This window comes from Cordyceps javanica, chromosome 7, assembly GCF_051103115.1.
Source record: "Cordyceps javanica chromosome 7, complete sequence".
NCBI lineage: Eukaryota > Fungi > Ascomycota > Sordariomycetes > Hypocreales > Cordycipitaceae > Cordyceps > Cordyceps javanica.
Window position 1 is genome coordinate 2,706,550 of NC_139301.1, and position 13,390 is coordinate 2,719,939.

The 13,390-nt window shown below is 56.3% G+C and overlaps 6 protein-coding genes and 1 non-coding gene across 7 annotated transcripts; 3 read left to right on the forward strand and 4 right to left on the reverse strand.

Moving 5' to 3' along the window:
• Positions 1-166: 166 nt before the first annotated feature.
• V2A60_010306 (uncharacterized protein) lies at positions 167-1,066 on the reverse strand (the record flags this gene model as incomplete). The annotated part of the gene is made up of 1 exon (XM_083261564.1): positions 167-1,066. The coding sequence occupies one exon, from the start codon at positions 1,064-1,066 to the stop codon at positions 167-169; it is 900 nt and encodes a 299-aa protein (XP_083117690.1).
• An 825-nt stretch (positions 1,067-1,891) lies between these two features.
• On the forward strand, positions 1,892-3,121 carry V2A60_010307 (uncharacterized protein; the record flags this gene model as incomplete). The annotated part of the gene is made up of 3 exons (XM_083261565.1): positions 1,892-2,311; positions 2,510-2,724; positions 2,857-3,121. The coding sequence occupies 3 exons, from the start codon at positions 1,892-1,894 to the stop codon at positions 3,119-3,121; spliced, it is 900 nt and encodes a 299-aa protein (XP_083117691.1).
• Positions 3,122-3,845: 724 nt separating this feature from the next.
• On the reverse strand, positions 3,846-5,025 carry V2A60_010308 (RNA polymerase II transcription elongation factor-domain-containing protein; the record flags this gene model as incomplete). The annotated part of the gene is made up of 2 exons (XM_083261566.1): positions 3,846-4,801; positions 4,923-5,025. The coding sequence occupies 2 exons, from the start codon at positions 5,023-5,025 to the stop codon at positions 3,846-3,848; spliced, it is 1,059 nt and encodes a 352-aa protein (XP_083117692.1).
• A 707-nt stretch (positions 5,026-5,732) lies between these two features.
• Positions 5,733-5,818, forward strand: V2A60_010309. Its single transcript has one exon. It is a non-coding gene; the product is annotated as a tRNA-Thr (tRNA).
• Positions 5,819-6,964: 1,146 nt separating this feature from the next.
• Positions 6,965-8,940, reverse strand: V2A60_010310 (uncharacterized protein; the record flags this gene model as incomplete). The annotated part of the gene is made up of 3 exons (XM_083261567.1): positions 6,965-6,988; positions 7,036-7,150; positions 7,205-8,940. The coding sequence occupies 3 exons, from the start codon at positions 8,938-8,940 to the stop codon at positions 6,965-6,967; spliced, it is 1,875 nt and encodes a 624-aa protein (XP_083117693.1).
• Positions 8,941-9,581: 641 nt separating this feature from the next.
• On the forward strand, positions 9,582-11,383 carry V2A60_010311 (MFS transporter; the record flags this gene model as incomplete). The annotated part of the gene is made up of 4 exons (XM_083261568.1): positions 9,582-9,694; positions 9,754-10,022; positions 10,117-10,994; positions 11,051-11,383. 4 exons carry the CDS (start codon positions 9,582-9,584, stop codon positions 11,381-11,383), a joined length of 1,593 nt encoding a protein of 530 aa, XP_083117694.1.
• A 456-nt stretch (positions 11,384-11,839) lies between these two features.
• Positions 11,840-12,891, reverse strand: V2A60_010312 (uncharacterized protein; the record flags this gene model as incomplete). The annotated part of the gene is made up of 2 exons (XM_083261569.1): positions 11,840-12,509; positions 12,566-12,891. 2 exons carry the CDS (start codon positions 12,889-12,891, stop codon positions 11,840-11,842), a joined length of 996 nt encoding a protein of 331 aa, XP_083117695.1.
• Positions 12,892-13,390: the final 499 nt, after the last annotated feature.

Consider the following 13,390-nt stretch of genomic DNA (forward strand, 5'->3'; position numbering starts at 1 on the left):
ACAGCGATGCGTGGAAGTTGGACAATTGTCCATGGGGCGCATGCTGAACGACAAATCTTTTATTACTGCCATGTCGCGAGTTTCTCTGGACGCACTGACAGGTATATTATGCAAAAGCTAATGAAACATACGAAGGCACGCCAAAAACCCCCCATCTAATCCCACTTCATGCGGCGGCGCTGGTCTCGGCCACGCCCTTGTCTACAGGTGGCGCTTCCCTGGTGTCGTCCAGGCCGGGAAACGGGACCGCGTCCCATCGCACCCGGCGCAGGTGCCTCTCAGGGTCCGTGACCTCGTTGCGGGCATGTAGCCACCGCCTGTTGTCGATGAGGATGATGGACCCTGCCGGCAGGTCCGCCGCCGTGAGGTGGAGCGTGGAGTCGGCTCGGGCGGCGAGGTGCTGCAGGGCGACCTTGAGACGACGGAGCGCGGCAGCGGCCGCCGGGCCGATGGGGGTGACAATGTCCTCGCGGAAGCGGATCAGGGCCGGGCGGCCGCGCGCGTCGGCGACGAGGAGGCGGCCCCGGATCCAGGCCTGCGCGGCCGGGTCCTTGACGAACTCGGTCGGGATGGCGATGCGGAACTCGTCGCGCATCAGCGCCGCCAGCGTCGCCGCGTCCAGGTGCTCGCCGAGCCGCGCCGCGCTCATGACGGAGAGCGTGCCCCCGCCGTAGCGGTCCGGCTGCAGCACCTGCAGCGCGAAGAAGCGAGGCGGCGGGTACTCGTAGCTGCAGTCGGTGTGCCAGGGGAACTCCTCCATCGTCTCGGAGCGCGCCTGGTGGTTGGCCGTCTGGAAGTTGCTCAGGCTCGGCCGCACGTCCCAGAACCAGCCCCGCGTCGCGCTGTGCGATATGGGCAGGCGGTGGTTGTGGTTCGCGTGCAGGCTCCTGATGAGCTGCTCGAGATACTCGCTCCCGTCGTCCCGGAACCCGAGCGTGATTTTGAGAATGCCGTCCCGCTCCAGCCGGTCAGCCACGAGGTCGACATGGTCGGGCTTCTGACTATACGACAGGTGTGGTGCAACAAGATTCGTTACCGTCCTTGACAGTTGGGTGCTGGTGTGCATTGGTCTGTAACCGACAGGTTGCGGGAGAGGAAGCCTCAGATGTGGCTTGGCGCAATTCCGGCTTAGCAACCGACCCGAGCGGAGCAGTATCGTAGCGAGGGACTCCATGTTATTGAATTGTGAAAGTGAGCGCATCTGATAAGAAATGTTGTGGCCAGGCTCCTCATGTGGTCTTTATAGGGATCACGTCTCGTCCCTGCCATTTGGATCCTCTGCCCTGAGCGTGCTGTCGCACCGGACTACAAATACAAAATGTACATGCGCAGGGCTTACACGGACATGTCTACAGTCTTGAGCTGTTCTCAAACCCTGCAGACCACTTAAAGTGGCACCGTATCCTTGCTTTCTTCGTCCGATATGTGGCAGGCTGGTCTGCCTGGTTCGGGCCAGCCCGAAGTGAGCAGACTGATGCACCGTCTTGAGCGGCCCAGACCCGCTGTGGGCTTTCAAAACCCGTTGAAGACCCCGAAAGAAGCGAACGCTGCCGAATCTGGGCCTGATATTTGCATCATAGCTCGGTATATGGTAACCTGTAGTCTAAAACTGGCGGAATAGCCAACACCATCGCCGAAACTAGCCGCCCAGTCGGGACCATGGTAGGAAATTGAGCCTGCAATAAAACTAGTACTATTCTGAAATTTTCCCTATGCATGTCTCGCGGGCAGATCTTTGTGAACCCCCAAGCTGCAAGTATCGGCGCAACGAAAACGCCATCGCCCAGCCAATACTGCAAGGACTTGCATGCACAGTCGTCTCAGCCACGACCGCCATACAGCTCACACAGGTCTCTGATATATTTACTTTTTCTTTCCTATGCTCTTTGCCATGGCCGCAGTAGCTACGGAACGGATGAGACAGGTCCACCTGGGTCTGGGCTCAGCTGGCTACGCGACCGTCGCCAAAGACCACAGCAGCAGCAGCAGCAGCAGCAGCAGCCCGGAGCTGGTCGCCGCCGTATTTGCGCAAGAGCACGAGGCGCACGAGGCAATCCTGTTGGCCAAGTGCCTGCCGGACGTGTGGCCCCCCAAGGCTCGTACCGTTCGAGCTGCCCACGGCCCATCCTCGTCCACCAAGGAGCACTGCCGGCAGCTGGCGGCGCTGCACGACGCTCTGGCCGCTACGGTCAACGACATGGTGCCAAGATGGTGGACGGACGAGGAAGCGGGCTTTCCGCGGCGCAGGCCTCTGACCGAGGAGGAGGAGGAGGAGGAGGAGGAGGAGGAGGAGGAGGAGGAACTTCTCAGGGCGCGTATCAAACCAAAACCAACGGGACGGAAAATGGAGCGCTAGAGGACGGAAGCGGGACAGACGGCCTGACTGTCAAGACATGCTTTCCATGTGAAAACGAGTCGAGTCGTTTGAGAATCTAGGAATGCTCTTCTGGTCGTGTGTGTGTGTGTGTGGGCTTCAGAGCCCAAATACTGACGGGGATGACGCATGTAGTGGCTTGACCGTCACCAAGATCTAGGCCACCTTCGTGAGTACTCTGCATGCGAAGGCTCGTGGCGGCCTGACCTCCTCAACCAGAAAGTGTGCGGGGATGACGGCAGCTGGGCGGAAAACTTTCGCGTGTCCGAGATCAACGCCCGGTTCTGCTTCAACGGTTTCCTGCACTTTGCGTACGGCAGCTCGGCGTTGGCGGACATGAGCACGGAGCAGTTCAGTCTCGTCGCCGCCACCGACGGAGTCCAGGTAACGAAAGGGATGCCTCGTAGCAACCGCCTCCTACGCCTCTCCTTCCTCCCCCCTCCGATGAGCGCGCGCTAACATGCCTCGGTCCCGATGCGCAGCTCTTTGACGGCCTTCTGGGGCCTCTTCCAGCACGACAAGCCGCTGCATCTCCTCAAAAGGGGAGGAGATGACGACGAGTGCATGGTCGTGCAGCGCCAGGTCAGGCAGCACCGGTATGATGTCGTGCTGAAGCGGTCTGGCGAGGTCGGAAACTACCCGCTCGTCGGCACGTATCACGTAGTCAACGGGCGCCGCTGCCTGGGCATCGGCGTCTGGCGAAGCGGCGGTGACGGCATCTGCGCCGCGTCCACCGGCGGCTCGTGAATGTGCTCCGTCATGAGCCCTTGACGAAGAAACGAGGACGGTGGTGGTCGTACATTTACTGATCGATAGACTTGCTTGTCTCGATTTTACTGATCTAAATAGATTCGCTTTTTCTGTACTCAACATCGTTATAGACCAGAATAGTATAGAGATTCATTTTTTCTGTATTCAAGATTGATAGAGATTAAAATATTAGAAATTCAAGAGTTCTCGCTCGTCCTCCGATTCTCTCGCGCCGTAGACATTTGAAAAATGGCCAGGGGGAAATTCCTGTCAAACGTAAGTCCTTGTATGTACCCTTTTTTACTCTTCCACGCTTGCCCGTCGGCATGCCTTTACCCCATCGTGCGCCGTCGACCTCGCGATTTGTTTCCTGCCTCGTATTGTCGTCCTCTCTGCGCGGCGCGTAGCGGGAAGATGCCGTCATCTTCCGGCGACCTGGTCTGGTCTGAGCAGCATTGGCTGTCTCATGCAAGTCCACACGCCAGCCAATTCAGCGTTGCTTTTGGAAAAAAAGTAACGCTGCCCAGAGAAATCTGCCCAACGACGTGGTGGTCTCTCGCGGCCGCTGACCTTGAGTGACCATTGCTCGAGTGCCAGGGAAAAACTGGCACCGTTACCAGTCGCGATCCAAGCAGTAGCAGACGGACTATCCGCGCTCAGTGGTGGCAACTGCCCCTCCCAATCTGGAGAAGGAGAAGTCAAGTATTATACCACGGACATCTCAGTCCTCCTCGCTGATCTCGCTCTCGTCGTCGCGGCCGCCGCCCTCTTCCTGGCTGTTGGCGAGGTCCTCAAAGGCGATTTCCATCTCCTTCTCCAGGTCCGCCTCGAGGTCCATGACGCCGCCGTCGTCATTGTCCTCGTCGTCGCTGCCCGCCGCGTCCTGACCGCCGCGGATGTTGTCCGCCGCCGCCGCCGTCGCGTGACCGTTTTGCGCGTTGACGGGACTCGGCAGCTTAAAGTCCATGTCCATGTCGTCGTCGCTCTCGCCGTCGGCGTCGTCGGCTTCCGACTCGCGCTGGTTCATGTAGTCGTCGAAGCGACGCTGCGTCGGGAACGCCGGCGAAAAGTCATTGTGCTTGGCGGCGGCGGCGGCGGCGGCGGCCGTGGCGGGCGGCCCCTCGGGGTACTCAATCATGAGGCCGCCGTCGTCGTCGTCATCGTCGTCGTCCTCGTCGTCCTCGTCGGCCGCTTTCTTGGACTTGGGCTTGGGGGCCGGCGCCGGCGCGGCGGCCACGGGCATGGCGAGGTTCTTGGGCGGCTTCTTGTCGACCTTGCGCTTCGCTTGGGTCGCGCCGGCAGCGCTCGCGGGCTTGTCGCCGCCGCCGTTGTTCTTCTGCGCAGGGCCCCGGACATTGATGGAGTCCTCGGCCCGGTCCTCGACGTCCAGGTGGGGGAAGCGGCGGCTCAGCTCCTCCGGATCGGCGCTGCCTGGCATGCGCGTGAGGTTCATGTTGAAGGTCGAATCGACCTTGTCGAGGACAAACGCTTGACGGCTGGGGTCAAAGTACAGGACGTACTGGTCGTCATCGGTGCTTCGAGGCCCTGTGAAGGCATAGCTGTCGTCGTCTTCGTCCGTGTATGTGAGGTCGTACGAGGACGTCTTGCCAGGGACCGACGGTTTTAAGCGGGCGCGCTCCGGCGCGTCTGGAGAGGAGAGTTCCGGCTTGTGGTTGTCTGCAGGAGAAGGGAGAGACAACGTCTTGTCAGCGACCTGAAAAGAGGCTCATTTCTGACGTTGCCGTCATCTCGGCCACACCTGCAACGTGGGAAGGGGCAGAAAACAAAAAAAACCTACAGCGGACTCCGGTGAAGATCTCATTCGAATCCTCGCCTGTCAGGCTGTCGCCCAAGATGACGGGGTATTTCCCCGCCACGGTAGGATCTATGAGAGCAGCCATGGCGAGTTGCGCGCGCGCGTACACCAGAGTGCACGGGGTTCAAGGCTGGTCTGCACGAGGGCGTTCGACGCCAAAGCCTGGGGGCAGCGCGCGGAGAGGGAATTGCTGCTTGCTAGGTTGTCTCAGTAGATGTTTCGGCAACGTATATGAGCGCGACAGCCAGAATCCGCGTGGCTTGGAATAGGAAGAAGAATGTTGGCCAAGAACAAGCAGACGCAGGAGGATGATGGAAGGGATAAAGAGAGCCTTGCTTGGTGGTAGCGTGGCGCCTTCGCTCGACTCGACATGGGGAGAGTGACAACATGTGGATCAAGGCGGGACAGGCAGAGTTGGCTATGCTTTTAGCGCCCGCGAGCCACAGCCGGATTCTTTAAAAGGCAAAAATTGCAATACATACCGGGTGGTCTGTTCTTTTTGTCGGGATTTTTTACTGCTGTCTCTTTGCCGTCCTTGTTGCTGTTCCTGGCCTCTAATACGGGCCCTCTGTCGAATATATATACTCAATCTCTGCCGCCGTGACACCGAACCATGCCCACCCTGCTGTGTATCCTTCTTTGAGCCATTTTCCTCCTCTGCAGCTTGTCATACCAATATTCGCCAATGTTTGCCTTATACTCGCTTTCATCCTTGTCTGGCCGCGGTTCGTCCCATCTAATGGTTGCACACAAATAGCGAATAACGCCGCCGAAGCAGACCAGTTACAACCGGCCCGGTTGGCTAAGTGGTATAGCGTCTCACTAGTATTTGATACGGTGAAATGAGAAGATCATGAGTTCGATTCTCATACTGGGCATCTCTTTTTGCTGCATTGGGTCACCCCCATTTTGCTGTCGCGGTCATCTGCGATGCTTGTCTCGGAGTGATCTTTTTCGGCCTCTTTTTACTTTTAAACTACGAGAGGGAGAAAGAGGGTCCATCCATGGATTCCTATCGTGGTGTTTCCGTCCTCGCGAAGCTCTCAATAGAACAATCTCTCCAACACGGGCCCCATTCTTGATCTTGTCCTCATACATTCGACCTCGCCCGGTCCCACCTCCGTCGTATCGCTCAGCACATGCGTAACTTTGCACCAATCGCTGTGTTCCGTTCGAAACTGTCCTGCTCGACCGATCTGTACAGCCTCGGATTGTCTCTTTCGGCCTGTGGGTATGAGTGCGTGGATCTCCGTCTTGTTACCTCCCGGGCCGTGGCGATGGGCACAACAAGCGCATACCCTGGAGCAATTACTGGTCTGTCCAATACGAGCGACACACACCTAACCTGTGTATTTCGCCTTCGATGTGAAAGGCGCCGTCGGAGTGACGGTTGTCGTCACCAGTCAGCGTGCGAAGCTCGACCTCCACGCAACTGACGACCTACTCGCTCTTTGCTGGTCCAGCCAAGGCATTTTCTCGGGCTAAATCGAAATCAACATCCCATCACTTTAGGGCAGCTACCACAGGACCACATGGAAATACCGCTTTTCACAGTTACGGGGGCCTTCGGCACCTGCCTACGTATAGAGCACGTCCAACACCAACACTGCAACGAAAATTTTAGTGGCGCTGAGAACCGGATTACCCGTCATTGGCAAGTCTGTTTTCATCTGTCAAGAGAAGTAAAATAGCCCTAAACGTGCTCTTTTTCGAGTTGAGTGTAGGTATTGTATGCTAGCGGCAGATACGAATTTGGAGCTGAATCTTGTTTCTTAGTCTGTGTATTCTCTCTATTTCTTCCGACGACCCTCAGCCACTCATAGAAGAAAGGTCCCGCTTCGATCACCAATACGCACGGGTTGCTGAGAAAAACGATGAGACCGCCCTCCAGCTCTTTCTGCTGCGCGGCGAACGATGTCTCCCTCTCCTTGCGGCTTGGCGAGATCTGTATTTCCACGCCACTTCCGCTCACCTCCTTAACAAAACTGCCTTCCGACGATAAATTCGGCCAAGAGAAATTCGGATCAGGCGAAGCCCCCGGCCGGGTTCTAGGAGTGTTAGATGTGTTGCGGAAAAGATCAATTCATTTGCTTACCCAACACATCATGTCAGTGTCAATCCATTCTTTCATCTGCGCCCAGTCTTCCAGAAACGTATCAAACTGGATACCTGGACTCTTTGGCGCGACATTTCCTGCACTCGCCTGCGACCTATATGAGCGAATTAGCCACAGTCCTCGCTCAAAAAATCTCGGACATGCATACTGCAAATGAGTAAGTATTCTGTGTGCCCGAGCACAGATGTTGCTTCGTCCGGAGAGTGCCTGCATCCGGCGCGCCAGGCCATCAATGTCCTCACGGCAGGTTTCCAGCTCCGACGCGTCGTCGTCTGTCGACTTGGGGTCCTGGAGACAAGAATGCAGTGCTACAGCCGCATGCAGTGCTTTCAAGCTCGTCACTCCGCTCAGCAGCCAGAGATAATTCCGGAGCAGCGGTTCTTCATAGATCTGCTTATGGATGGATAGCAGGTCCCTGCTCGAGCTGATGCACCTCTCTCGCGACGCTGGGCGGAACGAGGCCGTCTTGGAGTGGTGAAACGGTCGGTGTATGAGGAGATACAGATGGTGTGCGTATGTCTGCAAGACACACCAGTAGGCATAGCTCGTGGAGTCGAGGACGCTCGGCGAGCCATCGACCATGAACGTGGCATCCCATTGTTCCTGCTCTGCGGCCACCGCTGCGTCAAACCTGCGCAGCAGATCTGGTTGAAACTGCGACGGACCCGATATATGCTGACAGATGTGCGTTGAGAGCCGAAACAGCCGAACCTTGCACATCATGACAGACATTTGCGAATATCCGCCCCCGGAGCACGGTTGCTGAATGCCCTGCTCGGTGATATCCGCATCATTCACATTCGCCGGAAGCGAGGACTTGATCGTCAGCAAATACGAAAAGTCCACGTCGCGGAACAAGATGCCCTGGTATGTATGCAGCGTCAAGAGGCCCGCCCAGCAGCGTCGTCGCCGCTCCGTCTCCACCGGGCCCAGGTTCTTCTTGTCCATGTTGCAGCGCAGCGCGATGCCAATGTTGAGCGCCATGCCGAGCAGCGCCCACCCCTGGTGCACGGTCTCGTTGTGCGAGAAGCTGTAGATGACCATGAGGAGCGCCTCGAACGTGCTGAACTTGTGGCGCACGAAAAAGTCGTCGCGCAAGAGGCACGCCATGGCGGTCCGCAGCAGGCGGCGCGAGGCCGAGACGGTCACCGGGTGCCCCGGCGTGACGTCCGGGGCGAAGGAGAGCAGCCGCGGGTCGCTCTCGTCCATGGTGCTCAGCGCCAGCGAGCACAGCGAGAAGAGCAGGGCCAGCCACGACAGGTCCGTCTCTTGGCGCGGGTGCCGCGCAAACGCCCGGTACTGCTTCTGAAAGGTCGGCCCGTGCAGGATCGGGAAGAGCGGGAAGATGTAGTCGAAGAAGTGCGAGATGAGATGGTCGCAGCTGGACCGCGCGGGCAGGTTGTCCATGATTTCCTCGAGCGACATGCGCGGCGCGATGGACAGCGGCGAAAAGGCATCCTGCGCCTCGTACTCGGGGGTCGGCCTCTCCAGGACGGTCTCCCACTGCGCGTGCAGCGACGTCCGGTCCGTCGTCGGCAGCGTTTCCTCTCGCTGCAGAGGCGAGATGTCGGCCGGGCTGTTCTTCTCCGTGACGATGTCTGTGGCGGCGCGGGCCGGACAAACCGCCGGTGCTCTCAGATCACGACAACGAATTGGTGTGTTCTGGGCCGACGACGACGCCGAAGACGGCCTCTTGCGAGCCGGAGGCTCGTAGCCGCAGTCGCCTTCTCGTCCGCGACGCTTGCAGGCACTGCAGGGCTGCTGGCGATCGCATCGCAGCTTGGATCGGCGGCACTCGTCGCAGCTCACAGGCCGGCGCTTTCGGCGCGTAGAGCTTGCGGCTTGCGGCAAGGGCACGTTGCCAGCAAGCCCGCCATCGTGCATTGGTAAGGTGCTCATCAAGTAAGGGTATAGCGATTTTCTGAGAGAAATGTCCGGTCTGGTGCAAAGTGTCTCGTCGGAGAAAGAGCAACAAGCCTGGAGGATCGGATTTAAGAGCGGACGGCTTGGTCGGAGAAAGAGTGACAAAAGCGGGCCCGGTCGGAATCATAATTCAGATCGGAGCTCCCGGCCTCGGAGAAGGTAAAAACCAAGACCCTTTCTATGCTCTCATTTATTTCGACAGAGTTTGTCTGTTGAGATTGATTAACAGCCCGCTATTTCGTCTTTCGATGCGCACAAAGGCTTGTTGTAATTTCGCATACTGCCTTTGAATCGTTCAAGAATGGTATTCGCCGAGTCGGAGCTGGGTCACCTCCTGTCACAGCCCCAACCACGCACAGAGGTCATGATCCAGATGAATAAGTGGAATCGGAGATGCTCCCACGGTAGGGGCCATTGATGTCCGTGAGCTCGGTTCAACCGAGTAGCACATTTGACGGAACTACGCTTCTTATTCGAGTCATAAAAATGGGACATGGCTACATCAATTAAACCCAGTGTAGCATATATAATACAGAATATCTGCCTGCCCATTCCCTCTCTGTCAAAATGTTCTCTTCGTCACACACTTTGACTAATGCGCCATGGAGGCCTATTTCCAATATCAACGAGTCCGGCGAGCCGTCCGCCAGACTCTGTCGGGAGAAAAGAACGGTGGCAGTGACTCCGATACAATAGTCCCGCCACAAGAGGCAAGGTAAGGAACCGAATCTAAACGACAACGACGATCCTATCAAACTGACATGTCCGCCGCAGCTGTGTGTTGGAGGCCAACCACGACTGCCTCGGCGAGCCGACACTTGCAGAGTCCATCGCCATCGACAGTGTAATCCTCGTGGGCTGGGATGGGCCGGACGATCCCTTGAACCCGATGAATCAAAGCACCGGAAGCAAGATCTTCATGACGCTCCTTGTCTCGCTGATCGCTCTCTCCGTCACTGCTGCGTCTGCGATTGATGCCTGTGGCGTCCGCGAGTATAGCGAACATTTCCACGTATCCGAAGTTGTTGGCTCTCTGGCAACAGGTATGCGCCCCGATTTCCTATCCGTGCCATCTTTTGTCTCAGCCTACGGACCCCCGAGAACTGACGTTTTCCCCCCTCTTTCTCTTCCAACTAGGTCTTTTCTTGATCGGCTTCGCTTGCGGATCGCTGCTTTCCGGGCCCTTCTCCGAGACGTTTGGTCGCAACGCAATTTACTCGAGCACGATGCTATTGTATCTCGTCTTCATCATGGCGTCTGGTCTCGCCAAGAGCATCGCCAGCCACCTCGTCTTTCGCTTCATTGCCGGCTTCTTCGCCTCCACGCCGCTCAGCTGCGCCGGCGGCACGGTGGCCGACCTGTGGAGTCCGCTGGAGAAGACCTGGGCCTTTCCGCTGTACGCGATACCGGCGTTCGCCGGGCCCATGGTCGGCCAGCTCATCGGAGCCTACATCCCCAGCACGCTTGGCTGGCGCTGGCTGGAGTGGATCATGCTCATCCTGGGCGGCGCGATCCTGGTCGCCGTGCTCTTGTTCCAGCCGGAAACGTACGGAAACATGATCCTGTACTGGAAGGCGTCGATCCTCCGCGACGAGACCGGCAACGAAAGATACAGGGCCCCGATCGAGATGAAGCGGGAGAGCCTCGGCCAGCGTCTGACCTTGGCTGTGTACCGCCCCTTTGCCATGTTCTACTCGGAGCTGATCCTCATGTTGGTGTCTCTGTATTTGACAATCATCTACATTGTGCTTTTCACTTTCTTGGAAGGCTACACATATGTTTTCGGCGAGACGTACGGCATCTCAGAGGGTCTCACAAGTGTCTGCTGGGCTGGCATGCTGGTCGGCAACTTATTCGTCATCGGTCTGGTGCCCATTGTGTACTCCTGGACTGCCAAAGCATTATCTCGGAGTTCATCATCCACCATTGTCCCAGAAACCCGACTATGGTACACAATGCTGGGGGGTGCAGTGGCAGTGCCCATTAGTCTCTTTTGGATGGGTTGGACTAGCAATGTAAGTTACAGCAATACCATCGGTATAAACGGATACTAATTTTGATTTGAACGCAGCCAAACATCTCCATCTGGTCTCCGCTTGTTGCCTCTGTTCTATTTGGTTTCGGAGTGACGACAATCTTCATCGTTTCATACATGTATCTCATTGATGCATACGACACGTACTCGGCTTCAGCGCTTGGGTTTCTTGTTTTCACGAGATACATTGTTGCAGGCGGTGTCACCGTTGCGGGCGGGCCTATTTACCGGTCTCTCGGGGTGCCGTACACTTTGACAATTCTCGGGTCGATAAGCGCTGCCATGGCTCTTGTGCCGTACCTATTGTATGTGTATGGACCGAGAATTCGAGCGAAGAGTAAATATGCGGTCGATACGGCAACAAATTAGTATTGATGCGGGATATGGGACGGTTCAGCATATGGAATGGCTATAATAACGGACCATTAGACAATTAGACATTTCAACAATTAAACACTTCAACAATTAGATACTTTAACAATTAGACAACTAGTTATTCAAAACAACTATACTCTACCTACGATAGTTGGAGTACAAGAGGCTTGAGATGGAATTATCTACGCCTCCTCACATAAGCTATATGTTCTATACTTGCGATATCGACAAGAAAAAGCGTCGCCGCTGTCATATAATATTTGTGTGCGACCAAATGTGCGATGGTAGTGACTTGGGACAGTGTGAGGCCGGTTAGAACTACGTGGCAACACTGTTGCCTGCAACACGTCCTGGCAAACTCTATCGCTTGTTTTCTGTTTTGCGGTTGATTACATTTATACAGCTTGAACCAGTAGTCTAGTTTACAAGGTAGGGGCTATCTTCATTGTTTCATCTAATCACACGCTGACCGTGTAGACGCGGCCAGTCCGACAACACCGCGCGAAGCCAGGCCCAGTATTCTTCCCTTGCCCAGTGCTGTAATAGCTGTAAAGCACATATGATCTGGTAGATTCCCTTTGAGCTTGATGTAGTGCCGAATGTCATCTTCTGCCAGAAAATGGTCTTGTCCCCTCGACGAGTGGTGATGACAAGGTGCCAGTCGTGACCTTGAATTATAATTCCGGGGAGGTATTCTGGTAATTGCGAACTCTGCGCGCTTGACGTATCCGGACACTCCATCCTTCCGGCTTCCGTCGCATTGTCCGGGTTCGGGCCCTCTCGAGTCGAAAGCTCCTCCGCCGCCTCCTGTCTCATCCTCAGCAGCAGGTCAAGAAACGCCCAGTGCGCAGCGCTCCATATACCCATCTGCAGACTAGCATTGTCCCAGCCTTCGCCCGTTCGCGTGGTCTCGATACTGAGGGCAATTGCTCGATCGCGTAGGGTGTCAAGGCTGGCGTGGTTGAACATGCCGCATGGAAGTGCGTCTTGAAGACTCGCGATTGTCTGTGAGGCACGCGGGACGTCTTTATCACAATCTGGCTCGACATACATGCAGAAATCAACCTTCTTGGGGGGTACAGTCGTCATGTGGTACTCGGGAATGATGGATGCGGTTGTGCTATACGATATGGGTTGACATTGAAGAATTGGTGATGAGTGGCAGGAGAGGCTTACCTGGATCTAAAATTGATCAACTGATCAACACTGGGGCCGTTTAACGGCCTTAAAGCGGATTCGAGAACTCGATGATGCACCTCGATATTCCAGTCGGCCTCTGGGCTGCCGCTACTGTTACAAAAAGCTGCTTGGTATAATATTCCATTCACCGTGTCAGGTGGCGGAACCTGGCCTAGATATTGGCGCTCTATTGAGAAGTGCATGTCACTCATTTGCCCTCGTCGCGTCCAATCCAAATTGGAATACGCGTCGCCTCCCAGCTGACTCAAGGTTTCACGTTCAGTCGATGGAAGGATGCCTTGCCCCTCAGATAGCAACTCCATCTTGTAGAGCAGGGCCTCCAAAGACGGCGGCTGATTCAGAAAGGAACTCAACTCTCGCGGGATTACCCCTCTAACGCCCCGCTCAAGCGCATTCCATTGTTTGGACGGGAAAGAGTATTCCGACCTGTCAGACGCCTGGTAATCTGATCGAGAAGATGGTAAAGAACAGCCCGATCCGCTTCGCGGGACTTGAGGCCGTCGATTGCTCGCTCGTGGGGCTTGCTGGAATTCATCGCCAGAAGCATCGCCAACTTCACCACGCCCTCGCCTCTCATGACTGCGCCGGCGCATCGAGGCCATGCTACAGCGACTACTGGCACCGCTCTATGAAGTTCCCGCAGTCGGGGGGTTGAGTCGGCGTCGCTTTCGGGTTTGCGCTCGGGCTTTGCGCGGTCGCTCTGGCCTAACTATCATGGTAGGATCAATGCCATCAGAAAAATCTGTTAGCCAGGCACATACGGCTTCGTTGCACATCATAGTCTCAATGTATTATTATGGT